The 18,028-nt window shown below is 45.9% G+C and overlaps 1 protein-coding gene across 5 annotated transcripts in view; it reads left to right on the forward strand.

Annotated features, from left to right (window-relative positions):
* Positions 1-18,028, forward strand: part of GGT1 (gamma-glutamyltransferase 1) — a 37,799-nt gene that overhangs the window by 17,006 nt on the left and 2,765 nt on the right. For 3 of the 5 annotated variants that reach the window (XM_039321175.1, XM_039321176.1, XM_039321177.1), the window contains exons 6-12: positions 1,669-1,826; positions 4,726-4,875; positions 6,191-6,327; positions 6,568-6,752; positions 7,606-7,733; positions 16,831-16,943; positions 17,873-17,986. In XM_039321175.1, coding sequence (XP_039177109.1) covers positions 1,669-1,826; positions 4,726-4,875; positions 6,191-6,327; positions 6,568-6,752; positions 7,606-7,733; positions 16,831-16,943; positions 17,873-17,986 — 985 coding nt within the window. Of the gene's footprint in view, positions 1-1,668; positions 1,827-4,725; positions 4,876-6,190; positions 6,328-6,567; positions 6,753-7,605; positions 7,734-16,692; positions 16,944-17,872; positions 17,987-18,028 lie in introns of those variants that run through there. The other 2 variants (XR_005553928.1, XM_039321178.1) reach the window with 2 other exon arrangements.

Here is an 18,028-nt window from a genome sequence, read left to right on the forward strand (position 1 = left end):
GGGTGAGGTGGCCTCCTTATCTCAATTCCAGCCAGGAAAGTTTCCCAGTCAGCAGCTCAGCTCAGCTAACTGGGGTGAGGGAGGCTAATGAGAGGCCCTTGGAATGTGGGTGACTGAGAAGAGGATACGTGGCAGGGAGAGACTGTCATGGTTCCATGTGTGGCTGGAATTCGAAGACGTGGAGACACCATATTTGTTCACTGATTAATTCTGCCTGTTATGGAACAAGATAATTAGAAATCAAGAGGCAAGAGGTGCAGGAAAGAGAGAGGCTGAGATTGAGCTAATTATATGTGCTTCGTAAGCAGGTTCCTGCTAAATTTTAGGGTGAGAACTAGGGGCAGCAGGACACCTGATACGACTCATGACTTTGTTTTCCTTGAATTTTGTTTCTACGCAAAACCCACCCTAAGACAGGACATGCTTTGGAAAAAGTATAAAATGAACTCACCTTAAAAGGGGGGGGGTTTGCGCTCACTTTGAACAGAAAAGAAGCTTTAAAAGGTCTCTCTATCCAGGGTAACCTAACTGAGTGGGGCACACCAGGTTAGGGACCCCCAATGCTCCTAGGAGCAGGAGAGGAGAGCCCACCAAGTGGTTTATGTAGCCCAGCAGGTACCAGATTTTAAGCAGACACGCACCAGGGCAGGGCCTGTGTTGTATAATGAAAGGAACAGAACAGAATATAATAGAATATAGAATAACAGAAAGATAGAGAATAGAATAGAATAGAATAGAATAGAATAGAATAGAATAGAATAGAATAGAATAGAATAGAATAGTTTTTTTATTGACAAAGTGTGATTGGGCACTCAAGGAATTTGTCTCCAGTGCATAAGTTCTCAGTATATATACAAACAACAAATGATAGGTCATATATCATAGATCATAATTACAATCATTAATCATAATACACAACAAAGGCTGATAAATCATAGACATCAATAGGAGAAGGAAGATGGGAAAGATGAGAAGATAAGAAGTATAATATCAATACAGCCCTACTGCATGGGTAAAATATCTTTAGGCCTAAGACGGTGCTGTGGGAATTAAGTGTTCATCAGAGTGAGGGACGGAAGAAAAACTATCTTTGTGTCTAATTGTTTTGGCATGCAATGCCCTATTGCGGCATCCAGAGGAGAGAAGTTGAAACAGTTCATGTCCAGAATGTGAGGGGTCTGTAGATATTTTCACAGGGGTCTATGACAATTCACCAACTCGCCATGGCCAACTCACCACAGGAGTTGCTGGACAAAAGTTACACTAATCACAAAGAAATAATGGAATAGAATCATTAAAGAAAGGGTGTAAAAGAAGGGACAGAATGAAATATAATCAACAAAAATTAAAATATTTTTTTATTTATTTTAAACAATTAAATAGAATTGTTAAATTGTTTCGCAGTAAGCTGTCCCATGGCAAGTTGGCTGTGGCGAGTTGTTCCATTCTCTTTCACAGTCCTTTTTCTGGCCCGTGCAGCCCGGTCCTCAGTGGGAGGCAGGCTGGTAGCAATTGTTTTTTCTGTAGTCCTAACTATCCATTGAACTCTGTGCTTGTCCTGTTCGGTTGCAATTCTGGCTGGGGAATTCTGGGGGATGAAGTTGACGCCTCTGCGAGAAACTCCGGCAGAGCTTGCGGCTCTCTCTCCAATAACGCCTTTGTCTTCAGTGAGGTCTTCTGCAAAAGCGGGAAGGTGCTGCAGGAGAAGCAGCTCCTCCGCCTGCCCAAACTGGCCAGCACCTATGAGACCATCGCCAAGCAGGGTGCAGACGCCTTCTACACTGGCAGCCTGGCACAGCAGATGGTGGCCGAGGTCCAAGACGCAGGTGAGCAGCACAAACGATCTGCAAAGCAGGGGCTCGGTTGTCGCTGTCTCGCTGCTGTGTCCCGCCCTGATTCTGAGGGGGGGTGTGTGCATCCCTGCACTCAGCACCTGGCCCAGGGCAGGGTCTGCCCTGCTGGAAGGTCTGCATACACATACCAAGCACCCTCTTTCTGGGGGGGGGGCTTTTTCTGCTAGCCACGTAACAAAACTTGTTCCATGGCAAATTATAATAAATGAGGATATTTGTTCCAAAAGAGCTGATGGTATTTCAAAGCCATCTGAGAACATTGCCCCATAGTCTATCTTGGGGGGGGGGCACTCTGCAAAGGTGACCTTGCCACAGAACTGTAATGGACTGTGTGGGTGACCGTGGGGGACGAGGGGAGGAGAAGCTGCCTAGGAAGCAACCAGCAAGAGAGGCTGGAGTCCCTAGTGGCTAAACGGATAGAGGAAGAAACTTAGAAATGGATCTGCACTAATGGATCGAGTACTTTTGTGGCCGAGGGAAGCTTCTGTCTTCAGACTGGCAAGATTTTGTTAATGCAGCCTTACAGTAAAGGAGCGTTAGCTCATCAGGTTGCGCTTCCTGTCTGGTTTGGCTAGGAGGGCTGACAAGTGTTTTTTTTACTAACCTGCCTTTCAGCTGCATTCTGTTTCTCCATTCGCTTCTCACCCTTTGCCGCATGTTTATGGGACAAAAAAAGAAGTTCAATTAGACTTTCTAACTTCTTGAGATCTCGTGTGAAGGGTGTGAAGCGAAGGGAGAGACAAAATGCAGCTGAAAGGCAGGTTAGTAAAAAAACACTTGGGGGAGGTGAGGGCATCTGGGCGGGGGCAGGCATGGCAACCTTACCCTGTGTGGCTTTGGCAGGTGTCTGCACAGGCCCCGCCCCACCCCACCCCACCCCCACACACTCGTGGCCTACTGGTGTTGATACCAGCAAAAGTAAGCTCTCCCCCAAAGTAAAACCCTGTGCTTACTTCAGAGCCCAAAAGAAAGTAAGACAGTGTTCTATTTTCGGGGAAATATGGTACCTGTCTCTAGCTTCATGCAGGAGTAGTTCTAAAAGACGGGACCTATTTCTCATCCTTCTAGTCACTATATTTTGTTCCCCTTCTGAGTGGGGAAGGGGAAGGCAGCCCTTCCTCCAGCCCTTCTGAGTGGGGAAGGGGAAGGCAGCCCTTCCTCCAGCCATTCCTCCCTTCCTTCTTTCATGGTTCCGACTAATGAAACACTTCAAAGAACTTCCAGGCATGTTTATCCTAAAGCCTTTATTAACAGTGTTACAAATTGACCGCACATCATGGAGGTTTGAAATCTTTCCAGTGACTCACCCAAAGCTTTGTTATCTCTCCATTCTGCTTTTGAAGTCTTTACTCCCAGCTGGGAGATCTGCCAGAGTTCTTTCTCCCCCAGCTGGCTGGCTGCCACTCCACTCCCTGGGGAAGCTGCTGCAGCTGAGGGGCTGGCCTCAAGCCATCTCTCCCCTTTCATAATGAGATCTTCCCCAAATCTTTATCAGTCTACCCCTTAGTTTAGGAATAGTGATTGGAGTTCGGGACCCCTTAATTGGTTTGAAAAATTTGTAGATTCTGGAATGACACCAGCCTTCTTCAGCTCAAGAAGGGAAATGGACTCTGTCTATGGACATCCTTGGTCTTCTAACTGGCTTTCAACCACCTTCTGGGTCATTATAACACTTGTGTCAACTTTAGAAATGAGCATGGCTGTAGCCATTTTCCATATTCATTTTCAGTTGACACCTAGAAAGGAGGGAGGGGGATTGCCAGGTGCTTTGCTAGTCTAAATAAACTTTTATCCGGTGGGAACAAGGTCATTGGCTGCTCTCAAGACTGAAAAGCCCGCCAAGAAGATGTATTGGGGAACGTAGTTGCTTGCATAACCTTAGGGGTGAGATTTCTTAACTTTGTATTGGGGAATTGTTACGTGTGTCTTCAGACTTGGTTTCATTTTTGAAGTGCCGATACTTTGTAACTAATAAACATGTTCTTTGAGGAATTTGCGGGCCTCAGAGTTCATGACAACCTGCTCTTTCATTAGCTGTTGGTACTGCCATCAATGCTTCTGGGCAGCCCCTTTGGGGCGTCTCTGTGCACTTTAGCTTTGGCTTCCAAGAATTGGTGATGGCAAGAGAGTCTCGAGATGGCATTCAGAGACCCACTTCACATTCCTGTAGATGAAATTAAGAAATGCTATTCAGAAACTGGCTGAAAATTTGAAAGGAAAGCTCCTGGCCTGGAGTACAAACTCACTTTAGAGAGAGGAAGTCAGCTGAGAAGTCAGGACTTCTGAATTGTAGCAGTAGCTTTCTGATAGGGGCAGGGAGGGTGCAGTGCTCGCTGCCCCTCTAGCTCAGATCCCAGATAAGCTATCCTCCTTGGAGAAGTCGGACTGTTCGTGGAGCCATCAAAACCTTGAAACACATCTTAGTAGCTTAGAAAGCTGATATTTGACCTCAGTGGCCTGATAACTAGAACCAAATGCTGCAAACTCTTTCCCTCTCTGTGAGAGGTGAGAGCTGGCATGAGCCCCTCTGCAGCCCTCAGAAAGTGCTCCAACGCACTTTCTGACTCATCTGCAAAACAGAACATTAAAAATACAAGATATAAGTTAAAACAATACAAATCAAACCAGAATTAAAATTAACCAAAGTTAAGAGCCAATAAAGCTTAGAAGATATGTTTTTATTGTTAAATATTGGGAGAGGATGTCCAATGCTTCTCCCATTATCTGGGCGCCATGTGAGTGACCTTCCCCCGGGAGCAAGACGGAGCTCCTGGCAGTGGGGGAGCCAGAGCTGGGGGATGTGTGTGTGCATCATCTCCACATGTCCAGTGGATTACCTCCACATGTCAGGATTACCTTCCTTCTGTTCCAGGTGGGATCCTTACCATGGAGGACTTGAGGGATTACCGACCAACCCTGGAAGAAAACCCTTTAAAAGTGCAACTTGGCCAGTTCAGCATGTATGTGCCCAGTGCGCCTCTAAGTGGTCCTGTGCTGGCCCTGATTCTCAACATCCTGAAAGGTAAGGACTCCTCTGCCTCTTTAATATTTAGAGGGTTTCATTGGGACATTCACTTTTCATGAGGATTGCAAAATTGCCCCAGAACTGGAATGTCAACTCAGCTTCAACAGAGTAAGGGGGGGGGAACAGGATGGGACTGTGAGCTATGAAAAATGCTACAGCGGGATCACCCCAAGCAGCGGCACCCCGTTGAGTTGGTTTTAGCCCAGAGGTCCCTCCATTCCACCCCAATGGGCTAAAGGGGCCCTCTTCTGATCCAGGGAAGGCAGTTTTCTTTGGCTGAACTGTTTTGCACAGTTATTAGGGTGTCCCTCAATTGGATGGCCTGCCAGATACTTTAAAGTTGCCTCTCTGTCCACCTTCTCTCCCTGGTGGGTGCCTGTTAGTCAGCTTGTGCTGTTTCCTCTTTCATCTGGGCAGCCAAAGTGCCATCCACAGGGAGCCAAGAAGGGCTTCAGTCTCTCAGAAGTTCTGCTAAGGTGGCTTGACTCTCCCAGCCCCTCCTGGGCAGGTGGGTGGGGGGCTAAGGACAAGGATCCCGAGGTCTGAAATGCAGGACAGTTTAGGGAGGAGGGTTAGGTAGGGGACTGTGCTGTTGGGCTTTTTTTGGCTGCCTTCAGAAATGTCCTCCCCCTCCCCCGTGGTGGGAACTTTTTGCGTCATGAGAAGTGGGGAGACAGTGGATACGTCATTCCACAGGCTTCCCCCTTGTCACATTCCGCTTATCCCCTACAGCCACCAACCTCCATATTCAGATAAGGTGTTCCATAATTCACATATATTGTGTATGTTTTCTAAATCAGAGAAGGTATAGTAGACATTCATGCCTTCCTTGGTCAATGTAGGGCAGGAAGAATCTATTCTGCTTGGTCAACACAAAGCAGCACTGCATTTCCCAATGTTATTCATTTCTACCTGTGCCTTTTCAGGTCAGAGACCTCACCTTTGCATTCACTGTTGCTGCTGCTCACTTCCTGTCCAAGCTGAATGAAGACAGCTCCCAGCTGTGGCTCCAATTTGGTATTACAGCAGGAATTGTGAGTCCAGGAAAAACCCAAGTCACTAATATGGTCTTTCCAGCATTTCCCTAGGTTTCCCCAATGACTACAGCAACACTCCTCTTCAACCTCCCCCCTCCACACCCATCTTTCTCAGACAGGTTTGCTTCAGATAATCTTGCCACAGCTATCGTTTCCACTCATTGTCTTCATTCAAATTTGAACTACCAGCAGCAGCGCTTAGTTCAATCTAACCTCCGGCCTTGTGCCTGATGGTCCCTGACGTGCCTGATGTTTGTGCTCGATTCTCATGGCAGGCTTCCAGTTCTCTAAGAACAGCACTCTGACTCCAGAAGAGAAGGGCTTGACGTACCACCGCATCTTGGAGGCTTTTCGCTTTGCCTACGCCAAGAGGAGTTTACTTGGAGACCCTGCATATGTCAATCTCACAGAGGTAACTCCGTGCCCTGCTCTGCTCCTTTGTCTCTTTCCTACACCCCTTCCCCATTGCTCCTTCCTGAACAGAGCCAAATGACTCAGCTGCATTTTGCTGGGGGTGGGGGGGTGGGGTTCTGACCTGAGAGACAAGCTGGCCATCGCATTAGTTGCTCAGGAAAAACACAAGGAAGATCATTGGCCTGTGAATTATCGCTTGTCTTTTCCTATAGGATAACTCTTCCATTCTTCTGTTTAGGTGATGAGAAACATGACATCAGAGTCCTTTGCCAACAGTTTGCGGGGCAAAATCACCAACACTACCCATAACATCAACTATTATGAACCAGATTACTACACTCCGGAGCATGCTGGGACATCCCATGTCTCAGTCGTAGCTGAGGATGGCAGCGCGGTCTCGGCCACCAGTACCATCAATCACTAGTGAGATTCCAGAATGGAGCGGCTGCTGGAAAAGGGCGCAGTCAGGCCCAGAGGCTGCCCTTCCTAGGTGCAGGCTGAGGTGCTCTGAGAGGACCCTTCCCCCAGAAGCCCCAGGCACCCAAAGCTGAGAAGGGGCTCATGGAGGCTGGAGAGAAGCCAAGGGAACCGGCCCCATAGCGCCTGGACGCTTGCCCACCCAAGTTTTGATCTGAGCCTTGATCTTTGTGGATGGCATTTGGGTTTGTGGGTCTGTATGTGTGTGTGTGTGTGCGTGCATGCATGCACACACATGAGCACAAGCCGGAGAGTTGTTGTTTTGTTTTGTTAGTGAGAGCTAGTTGTGTCTGTTTTTTCCCAAGAGCCCCCAACCAGAGCTGCTTGACACTCCCTTATCGACTAAGCAGCTATCACTCCCAACTCTGCACAGCCCCACTTCCATTGTGCCATCTGCCATTGCTCCCCCCAATCTCTTCCCTGACCCTCCTCCTGAATTGGCTGCGGTGCACAACATGCTTCTTCCCCAGATATGTCCTGGCACCACCCCAGCCCCTCTTCTGCCTTCCTTCTCCCTCTAGACAAGCCCTGAAATAGGCAAATACCTGTATTTCCTGGCCTTTGCCTGCTGATCAGTCTGGCTTCAGCACTAGCCTTGCATTGCTAAGTCTGTGCAGAGAAGCCCCCGGCAGCACCTTCTGGGAAGAGGGCTGGTGATGCCCGGGCTCTGTGCAGGGGCAACAGGACCCTGCAGCCTTGGAGCTTTGGCATTTCAACGAACGGCTATCAGGAAAGCTGGGTGCAAAGTGAAGCTGCTGGGTTCACATATGGATCCTCTTTCTCTTGCCTGCCTCTGTAGCTTCGGCTCCGACCTCCGTTCCCCTGTGAATGGCATCATCTTCAACAATGAGATGGATGACTTCAGCTCCCCCCACAGAGTGAATGGCTTTGGGGTCCCCCCTTCAGTGGCCAACTTCATTGCCCCAGGTAAGGCTTTGCTTGCGCACTTCTCCGCCTGCTGCTTGAGCATATCATCCGGCCCCCTCCAGGCCCCTCTCTGGGGAGGGTCTCCTCCAAGCAGCCTCTGTCTCCCCCCTCCCCAGCCCCCCCCTCAGTTCCTTGAGCACCGGGTGCCTCTGCAGTCATGGAGGGAGAGGCAATCCATGGAAAGGCGCTCGCTGCTTCCAGGGAGTGGGCTAGGCTGCCACTTCTCTTCTCCTGGGGGTCAGGAATATCTGCAGTGGGTGGTCAAAAAAGTCAAGATGGCAGCCACATTCTTTTGTGTGAAGCTTTGCTCAGATTGCCTTTTTTGACCATCTACTGCAGATACCCTTCTCTGTGGTCTGTTCCTCAAGGCGTCTTCTTAGCCTATCTCGTTTTTTAAATAAATTTTATTTAACACATAAAAATTAATACAAACTAATAAAGAGCAGTGGATGAAAAAAGGAAGGAAGGAAAGAAGGATCAAAAAGATACAGAAATTTTCAATTTCCTTTGCAGCAATTATACATATAATTAAAAAAAACTCTTACCCTATGATTACAAAAAATCATAATTCTAATTTTTAAAACCACAAATCCTGTGCCTTTTTTCTGTTTCACACGAAAAGTCTATGGGGGGACGGGGGCTTTCAGGTCAACCATAGGTATAGGTGTTGCCTTCTCTGTAGCCAGGCAAGCCAGCTGAGCTGGGTTCTCTGCAGTTTCCATCCCCTCCATCAACCTTCCTCTGCTGTGCATAAAATCGAGACTTTCTAATTTGGAGCATGGAATAATCTTGCTGCAGTTGCATATAAAAATAGAATTCCACAACTGTCCATTAGTCCCAAAAGAAAAGTATCTGGCTTCAATTGCACTTATTTTAGTACATCTTGATAGATGATCCATTTAAGTTTACTTATAATATCTGGTCTATAAAATGCTTCTTGTGCTGAAAGCCACAAAAGCATTTTGGGGCAAAACCTGAGTTTATATTTATTCCATACAATAGATCATCTATTAAAATACAATAGAGCCACTGAACTCTGGGATAGAAAAATCTTTTTAATAATACAACTTAGCTTTCAAAAATCCTCTGTTGACATTGTCAGAGTGGTAATCGGTGGTTAGAGAAACTTGCTTATATAGCTAGATGGCTGTTTAGCGAGAGCTAAACCGAGAGCAACCATACATTCAATTTTGCGGGGGCTGAGGTCATTTCCCAGGACTTCACAAAAGGTAGCCGCCTATTGAAAGAGGCTTGGCTATCAGATGAACATTCAATCAACTGGCATGTAAAGCTGCTGCTGGCCTATCAAATGTTGAGAAGGCACAAACAGCAATGTAGGGCGGCAAAGCGAGCGAACTGCTTACCACCTCCGTATCGCAGGAATAGAAATTCTGAAAATTCAGGACGTTTACTCATGGAAAGGCAGGAGGGCACAGTGAGTAGAGAAAGGGGGACACACCCCTCTGCAGGACTGAAAGAAGAACTTTGGACCAGCATGATCGAGACAGGACATGCGACGGGAGGATTGCTACTGGACGTGACCACACGGCAATCTGACGCCGGATGAGACACCAGGGGGGAAGATCCAGCAACAACGCTGAGCAGCCACGCACGGCAGGAGGAGTGCAGCTGGTGGGTGGGACAGGCGGGGGGAGGGAAAATGTCAAAATTGAAACGAACACCGGCTAATACGGCACAATTAGGAATAGGACGGCCTACTGTGGGAGGGCGGAGGGTAGGTGGACCACTCGCACACTCCATGGCTAGATCGCTAAACATCCATCTAGCTATATAAGCAGGTTTCTCTAACCACCGATTACCACTCTGATGATATCAACAGAGGATTGATTAAAGCTAAATTGTAATTATTGAAAAGATTTTTCTATCCAGTGGCTCTATTTTTTTTAATGAATATACCACCACCCAGCACAGATCAACTCTGTAGCCAAGACACTCATCTCCAGAACAAAACGCTTAGCTGACGAACAACACCTAAAAACCGAACTACACACTCTCACTAATGTATTAACATCCAATGGATTCCAAAGAAATAAGATTACCGACCTAATCCAAAAAGAAACCCCCCACTAAAATCCAAGACAGAGAACAAGAAAACGGCAAAGCCCTCCTCCCATACATAAAAGGCACCACAGACAGAATCAGCAAGATTCTCCACAAACACAACATCAAGACAGCATTCTGCACAAACAGAAAAATATCCACCATCCTAAGAAACCCCAAAGACAAAATCGAGTTAGAAAATCAAGGAGTATATGAAATCCCATGCACCGCTTGCCCCACCACATACATCAGACAAACCAGCAGAAGAATACGTGCACGCATTGAAGAACACAAGAACTCAGTCAAAAAAGAGGAACCAACTTCTTCCAACACCTTAAAGCCACAGGACATGAAATTAACTTTTAAAAGACCAGAACTATCGCCAAAACTGAACACTTTAATAACAGAATAATCAGAGAAGCCATTGAGATAGAAAAACGTCCACACAGCATGAATAAACGAGATGATACCTCCCATCTACCAGCCATTTGGAAACCTGCCCTTATTGATAAACGAGTCCCTAACACAAAGAATGACACCAGACCCACACTCACAAAAACCACACAAGATGTCACCACCACACATCCACGCAAAAAGCAAACTCAAACCCACACCGATGATGAGGCACGACCACAAACCAGAAGCCAGACCACGGCTGCATCATTAGCCACTTTAAACCCCTCCAATCCATACATGAAGCAAACTGACACCCACCATGAAGTTGAGGCATGACCACGAACGCGAAGCCAAACAACAGCAGCGCAGCTCACCATCTCATATCCCCCCTGCAACTCAGACTAACCTGAGCACAACAAAGTCCCCACCCAAACAGAACACTCCCCCATCCAATCAGAGCACAGCCAACCCCCCCATCCAATCAGAGCACAGCCAAGCCCCTAACCAATCAGAACACACCTCCACCCAATCAGAACACAGCCAAGCTCCCATCCAATCAGTTCATACCCCCACTGGCAGTTAAAAGGAAGAAACAGCTACAATCACACATTGTTCCTAGAAGCACGAAGCTGAAAGCACCAGCCTGAAGATGACGAATGAGACTTCATCAAAACGTCGCCAAGACACTTCCAATTTTACGCGGGAGAAAACCCAAATAACCAAAGACCTACATACAAACACCTGTGAACACCTCAGATCCCTTGGCTTCTGTGCTTCTGCACAAAACCCACTATATATTTTTTTATTAACATCTTTGTGTTCTGTTGATTAATCTTCCAAATTCTATTAATTTACTCATTCAAAGTTCAGTTCCCTTTGAAGAATGTGCCAAAATCAAAATCAAGTCATCTGCAACAGCTCTTAACTTGTATGACTCTTTCTTCATCTTTTCACCGGTGACCCTCTAATCTTGTCTCACATCTCTATTTAATATTTCAAGGATTAAAAGAGGCATTTCAAGGACTAAACTCACATGGTTTAGCTAAATCTTCATTAACGATGATTTGTGCTGTCTGCAAAATATATATTCTCTCCAAAATTCATATCTTCCAAAACCTTCAACAAACAAAGTTCAGTTCAAATGATCAAAAGCCTTCTCGGCATCTAAAAAGAGCAACGCGGCTTGTTTTTTATTATGTTGTTCAAATATACCCAAAATGTCCAATGCAGTTCTAATATTATCTTTCAACCATCTTGTAATAGAAACTCACATTTACCCCCAGGAATAAATTCTTGCAAAATTATTTTCAACCTTTCAGCTAAAATCATTGTGAACAACTTATAATCATTCTTTTATTATTTATTTATTTATTAAATTTATAGGCCACCCATCTTGCCTCAAGATAACTCAAGGCAATTCATTAAAGATTTTGGTCTGTAATTTCTGACTGAAGTCAATTTCTGTCCTTATTTAGCTATTAATGTTATCCTGGCCTCTTCCCAAGTCCCTGCCCACAGAGATCCTTGGGCCCCGCAAAGGTTATCCGAGTTCCTCCTAGGGAGGAATGTAGCCCGGCTTCCCGGCTGGGAGGGGCCGCATCCCAGGCCAAGTGCAGGGAGGTTGAGAGGGAGGAAGAGAACCGGAGGGAGCAGCTCCTCACGGGAGTTTCCCGAGGAACTCTTGGATGGTGCAAGGAGGCAGCTGGAGTTGGGCAAAATTTATTTATTTATTCATAATATTTATAGGCTGCCCCTCTTGTCTAGAGGTGAGGAACGATAAAGGAACGATAAAGAAGAGCCACAATGGGTGTTTCTTGGTTTCTGGAGCCTGGCAATAATAGAGACTCCGGGTCCAGGCATCTTTCCTGGTTTGCTCTTTGTAGTTGCTTCTGAGACTTCCCTGGTCGTTATAGGTCCATACAGAAACTGTCTTTGTTCACCTGTATCCCTTTTGCTTTCAAAGATATTCATCTACTTTCTCCAAGAGGATAACATGTCTTTTATCCAGATTAGAATAATATGGTAGAAAAAGATGTATGGAGACATCGTTCTTAGACGTGTCTCATGTGAGCTCCAGACATTTTCTTTCAGGCCCTCATGGCTGATACCACTCATTCTGAGCTTTTTTTTTTCTTTATTCCCCCCCCCCCCAATTAATTCCCTTCCAAATACTTTTCTCTTCCCAGTGTTCTGGCAATGGTGCTTTTCACAGATCATGCAAATGCTAATAATAATAATAATAATAATAATAATAATAATAATAATAATAATAATAATGATGATGATGATGATGATGATGATGATGATATTGGAGGAAGTACCATAAAGGCAATCAACACCTGGGCAATCCCAGTCATTAGGTACACAGCTGGAATAGTGGACTGGATTCAAGCAGAACTAAAAGCAATGGATAGGAAGACCAGAAAAATAATGACATAATGAATCATGCCCTTCATCCACGCAGTGACATTGACAGACTCTATCTACCAAGGCAAATAGGTGGGCGTGGAATGCTACAAGTACATCAGATGGTTGAAGAAGAAAAATGGCTTTGGAAGAATATCTGAAGAACAATGATGAAGATGCACTGAAATTAGTATATCAGGAAGGCTTACTAACTACTGGAGAGACCAAACTGGCCTACAAGAAAGACCAAATGAAGAACAGAATAGAGGCATGGGAAGACAAAGCACTAAATGGCCAATACATGAAAAAAATAGCTGGGAAAGCAGATAATAATAAAACCTGGCAATGGCTAAGAGCAGGAACATTGAAGAAAGAGACCGAGGGACTAATTCTGGCTGCACAAGACCAAGCCTTAAGGACAAATGCATACAAAGTCAAAATTGAGAAGACAGCAACAGCCAGTAAGTGCCGCCTATGCAAAGAAGCTGAAGAAACAGTGGACCACTTGGTAAGCTGTTGCAAGAAGATTCCACAGACTGACTACAAGCAGCGGCATGACAAAGTAGCAACAATGGTGCATTGGAAGATCTGCAAAAAATATCATTTGCCTGTAAGCAAAAACTGGTGGGATCATAAAATAGAGAAAGTCATAGAAAATGATAAAATTAAACTGCTCTGGGACTTCAGAATTCAAACAGACAAGCACTTGCAACATAACACCCCAGACTTAACAATTGTCGATAAGAAAGACAAAAAAGCCTGGATAGTGGACGTGGCAGTGCCTGGAGATAGCAGAATAGAAGAGAAAGAACTGGAGAAGATAACAAAATACAAAGACCTACAAATAGAAATAGAAAGACTGTGGCAAAAGCAAGCAAGGGTAGTACCAAGAGTCATAGGCTCCTTGGGTGCAATCCCAAAACAACTGGAGCACCACTTGAACACCATTGGCATTGACAAATTCGCTATTAGTCAATTGCAAAAGGCGGCCTTACTAGGAACTGCTTCCATCCTGCGACGATATCTGCAATACCATCAAACATCCACATCTGCCTATCCCAGGTAAGGACTCAATAGGTAGACAAAATGCCAAATCCAGTCTGAACATCTGGCTGACTGTGCGATGATCCATAATAATAATCATAATCAAAATAATCATAATCATAATCATAATAAAGTTGGAAGGGACCTTGGAGGTCATCTAGTCCAACCCCCTGCTCAGGCCATTTCAGACAAATGGTTGTCCAGTCTTTTTTTTTTTTTTTTAAACTTCCAGTGTTGGAGCATTCACAACTTCTGGAGGTAGGTTGTTCCAATGATTAATTGTTCTAACTGTCAAGAAATTTATCCTTAGTTTTAGGTTGCTTCTCTCTTTGGTTAATTTGAGGTATTGGAAGGCTGCTATCATGTCCCCCCTTGTCCTTCTCTTCATTAAATTAGACATGTCCAATTTCAGTAACCGTTTATAATAATAATAAAGTTGGAAGGGACCTTGGAGGTCATCGAGTCCAACCCTCTGCTCAGGCAGGAACCCTACACCATTTCAGACAAATGGCTGTCCAGTCTCTTCTTAAAAACTTCCAGTGTTGGAGCATTCACCACTTCTGGAGGCAGGTTGTTCCATTGGTTAATTGTTCTGTCAGGAAGTTTCTCCTTAGTTCTAGGTTGCTTCTCTCCTTGATCAGTTTCCATTCGTTGCTTTTTGTCCTGCCTTCAGGTGCTTTGGAAAATAGCTTGACTCCCTCTTCTTTGTGGCAGCCCCTGAGATATTGGAACACTGCTATCATATCCCCCCTCGTTCTTCTCTTCATTAAACTAGACATACCCAATTCCAGCAACCGTTCCTTATATGTTTTAGCCTCCAGTCCTTTGATCATCTTTGTTGCTCTTCTCTGTACTCTTTCTAGAGTCTCAACATCTTTTTTACATCGTGGTTACCAAAACTGGATGCAATATTCCAAGTGTGACCTTACCAAGCGTTGTAAAGTGGTATTAACACTTCACGCGATCTTGATTCTGTCCCTCTGTTAATACAGCCTAGCACTGTGTTGGCTTTTTGGCAGTTGCAAAAAAGTGCTGGCTCATATTTAAATGATTGTCCACTAGGATTCCAAGATCCCTCTCACCGTTGCTACTATTGCCATAAAGAAGTGGGAATCAAGCTATTTTCCAAAGCACCTGAAGTCAGGACAAGAAGCAACGGGTGGAAACTAATCAAGGAGAGAAACAACCTAGAACTAAGGAGAAACTTCCTGACAGTGAGAACAATTAATCAGTGGAATAGCCTGCCTCCAGAAGCAGTAAATGCTCCAACACTGGAAGTTTTTAAGAAGAGACTGGATAGCCATTTGTCCGAAATGGTGTAGAGTTTCCTGCCTGAGCAGGGGGTTGGACTAGATGATCTCCAAGGTCCCTTCCAACTTTACTACTACTACTATTATTATTACTATACTGTACATTTGGTTTTCTTGCCTAAATGTAAAACCTTACTTCTCTTGGCTTCACTTGGTCTTGGTCTTTCAGAAGGTTTGTCTGAGCCCCACTTGAAGCACAGACTCCCAAGGGGGGGGGAGGCCATCCTTGATCTCCAGTTCCAGTTGGTGACCCTCCAGCTGCTCCATCGGAACCCCCTGGACACACAGACTGACCCCTTTCCCTGCTTCCTTTGTCGCTCTAGCATGGGAATCATGTCTTCTCCGTTTTGGGCACTGGAGATTCTCGCTGATCTGGGGGCAGCAACTGCTTCCCTGTGTTGATTGTGATGCCCTCTAGAGCAGGGCTTTTCAACCTTTTCACCGATTGTACCACTTTTAGAGTATGGCAATATTCAAGTACTACCAGTTGCCTTGTACTTGTCATCAGGTGTCAAAAACCTGATGACCAACAAAAAATGGAAAAAAGTGATAAAGTACAGGTAGTCCTCACCCCCCCTTTTATATTCTCTCTGCTCTCCCCCCTTTTATATCCTCTCTTCTCTCCCTCTCAGCAGGACCTAGGCAACACCTCACGCAGTTCCAGCTGAATCTCTGTCTAAAGACTGCGTGAGGTTGCCTGTCACTCCCAGTCAGTTGGAGCTGTGTGCGCTGATCCTGGGCTCTCTGTAGGACCCAGGCAAGCAACGCCTTGGGCAGTTCCAGCTGAATCGCCACCCGAAGACTGTGTGAGGCTGCCTGCAGCACCCAAGGCCACTGCCAATCAGCTGGAGCTGCACGCTTTGATCCTGGGCTTTCAGTAGGACCCAGGCAACGCCTTGTGCAGTTCCAGATGACTTTCCCACAAGCCTGTGCAACGCTGCTGCCGCTTCACCTCATCCACTTTTACATTTGTTTTTTTTTTTTTTACACTTTTTTTTACAATGTTGTTCAACCTGTCGTACGCGCAGGGCTTTTTTTCTCATAGAACGTCCAGAACAGAGTTCCGGCACCCTTTTTGGATGGAACCTTGTAGGGTAGGCAAGGCAGGTTGTGTGATGTGTGTAAGCTCTGGCACCTTTTTTTTCTTCAAAAAAAGCACTGTGTACGCGTACCACCTGCCAGGTGCCAATGTACCACTAGTGGTACACGTACCGCTGGTTGAAAAGCCCTGCTCTAGAGTACTGATTCCCTCTAAGTTGTGTTGTTTACAAAACAGGGAAATTCAGCTTGTATCTGAGGCTAACCGTGAGAGATAACAGCACTGTGAAATTGCCTAGAAAGCAGCTTGCCAAGGGGAAGATTGTGGGAAAGAGTCCCCCATTTCTCCTAGGACTTAGTGCTCAGGATATTTTCCCCTTGAGCCTGTATGATCAGCTCTTACCCAATCACCCAACCCCTGCCTCAGAATCTGAGGTGACAATAGGCATAGAAGGGTGAGCCCCATCTATTTAATTCAGCCTTGGTCCCGCCACCCAAACAAACACGGTGGAGCCCTGCTTGGGGGGGCCTTGCACCTGGGAAGCTCCATGAAATGTCTGAGAGAAGACCCCTGGCAGGTCTGTAAAAACGCAGCAAGGACTCTGGCCAGGATGATGAAAGACACAGCCATTCTTGCACAGGGAGAAGTTACCTTTGTAAGATGCTGGCTGGCCAACCCCTCCCATGTACTCTCACCTGTACAGGAGCAAAGGAAGGGCTGATGGGAACCAGCACATAGTTCACAGGATATTTACTACTACAACTATACTGGCTAGTGGTTTAAGTGGCATGTTCGAGGATCGTGTCCAGCAATGCATCTCCCCTGGCTCCATCCCCAACAGGTAAACAACCTTTCTCATCCATGTGTCCGACTATCCTGGTGGATGAGAAGAACAAAGTCAGGATGGTGGTCGGTGCTTCTGGAGGGACAAAAATCACAACAGCAACAGCCCTGGTGGGTCACGCTGGGTAGGCTGAGGGATGCTTCTGGAGACCACCTCGTCTTGCTCTGTCAAGAAGCCCCGGACCCCGTGGGTTCTCTGTGGGGTGGGGACAGGCAGCACTCATGGTGGGCATCTCTTTTCTGCTCTGGGGATACCAGTGTGCCTACCAGGACCAGAGAGGTTGCTAGGTCCACTATGGAGGGCCCCTAAGGAGGGCCTGACCACAGGAGGGAAGTCTGAGCTAAGACCGAGATCTGCAAACAGGGCTGAATCGGTCCAGTGAAGGGGATGTGCATGCGATGCTTGACAGAAAAAGAGAGAAGTGACTTCCAAAGTCTCAGCAGGTTTTCCTTTCGGGTCCTTGAACAAACTATTTTTGAAGCTCTCTAGATTTTGTCTTCCTGGGAAAAAAGGAGATTTAACCCACATAGTTATATCAATTTTGTACTCTTTGCCATAGAATGGGTTTAGCTACAGCTGTGGATTGGGGGAGTTGGAAGGAAGATGGAAAGAAATGGTTGATGGATGTCTCTTATCTAAAGTTACATTTGGATTTGTAAGCCCCTCAAAATTTACAGTTTGAACAGTAATATTGGAATCACAGAAAAAGTGAAAGAAAGTTTCAAATAGCTCCATATTGAAATTCCTAGGTGGCATTGAGCTTTCCATTATTATCTATTTCACATAATTTGGGGGAAGATGAGGGAGGGGTGGCTTCAGCACCACACTCAGCCCCTTAGGGAAAACAGTCGTTGGCAAGAGCGATTGTCAAGCACGTCTGAAAGCTCCTTGGCAAGGCAGACATTTTACTGAGCAGCTAAAGTCTCTCTGTGGTCTCTCACAATTCATCCTGGCTTCATGGATCCCTGGAAAGAACATTACCTTCAGTCCTGTCAGGAGATGCTTGGAGACCTAATCCTGTACCTCTTCTTTCGTGCAGACAATCATCAACGCCTTGTGGTTTGGCTATGATGCTAAGACTGCTGTGGAGGAGCCGCGAGTTCATAACCAGTTGTTCCCCTCAGCTACGCTTCTGGAGAAGGATGTGAAAAAGGTCTGTTTAATAATGGAAGGATCAGGGAAACCTGAAGAGGGT

Source organism: Crotalus tigris, unplaced genomic scaffold (genome assembly GCF_016545835.1).
Source record: "Crotalus tigris isolate CLP2741 ecotype Arizona unplaced genomic scaffold, ASM1654583v1 scf7180000023720.1715460, whole genome shotgun sequence".
Classification (NCBI taxonomy): domain Eukaryota; kingdom Metazoa; phylum Chordata; class Lepidosauria; order Squamata; family Viperidae; genus Crotalus; species Crotalus tigris.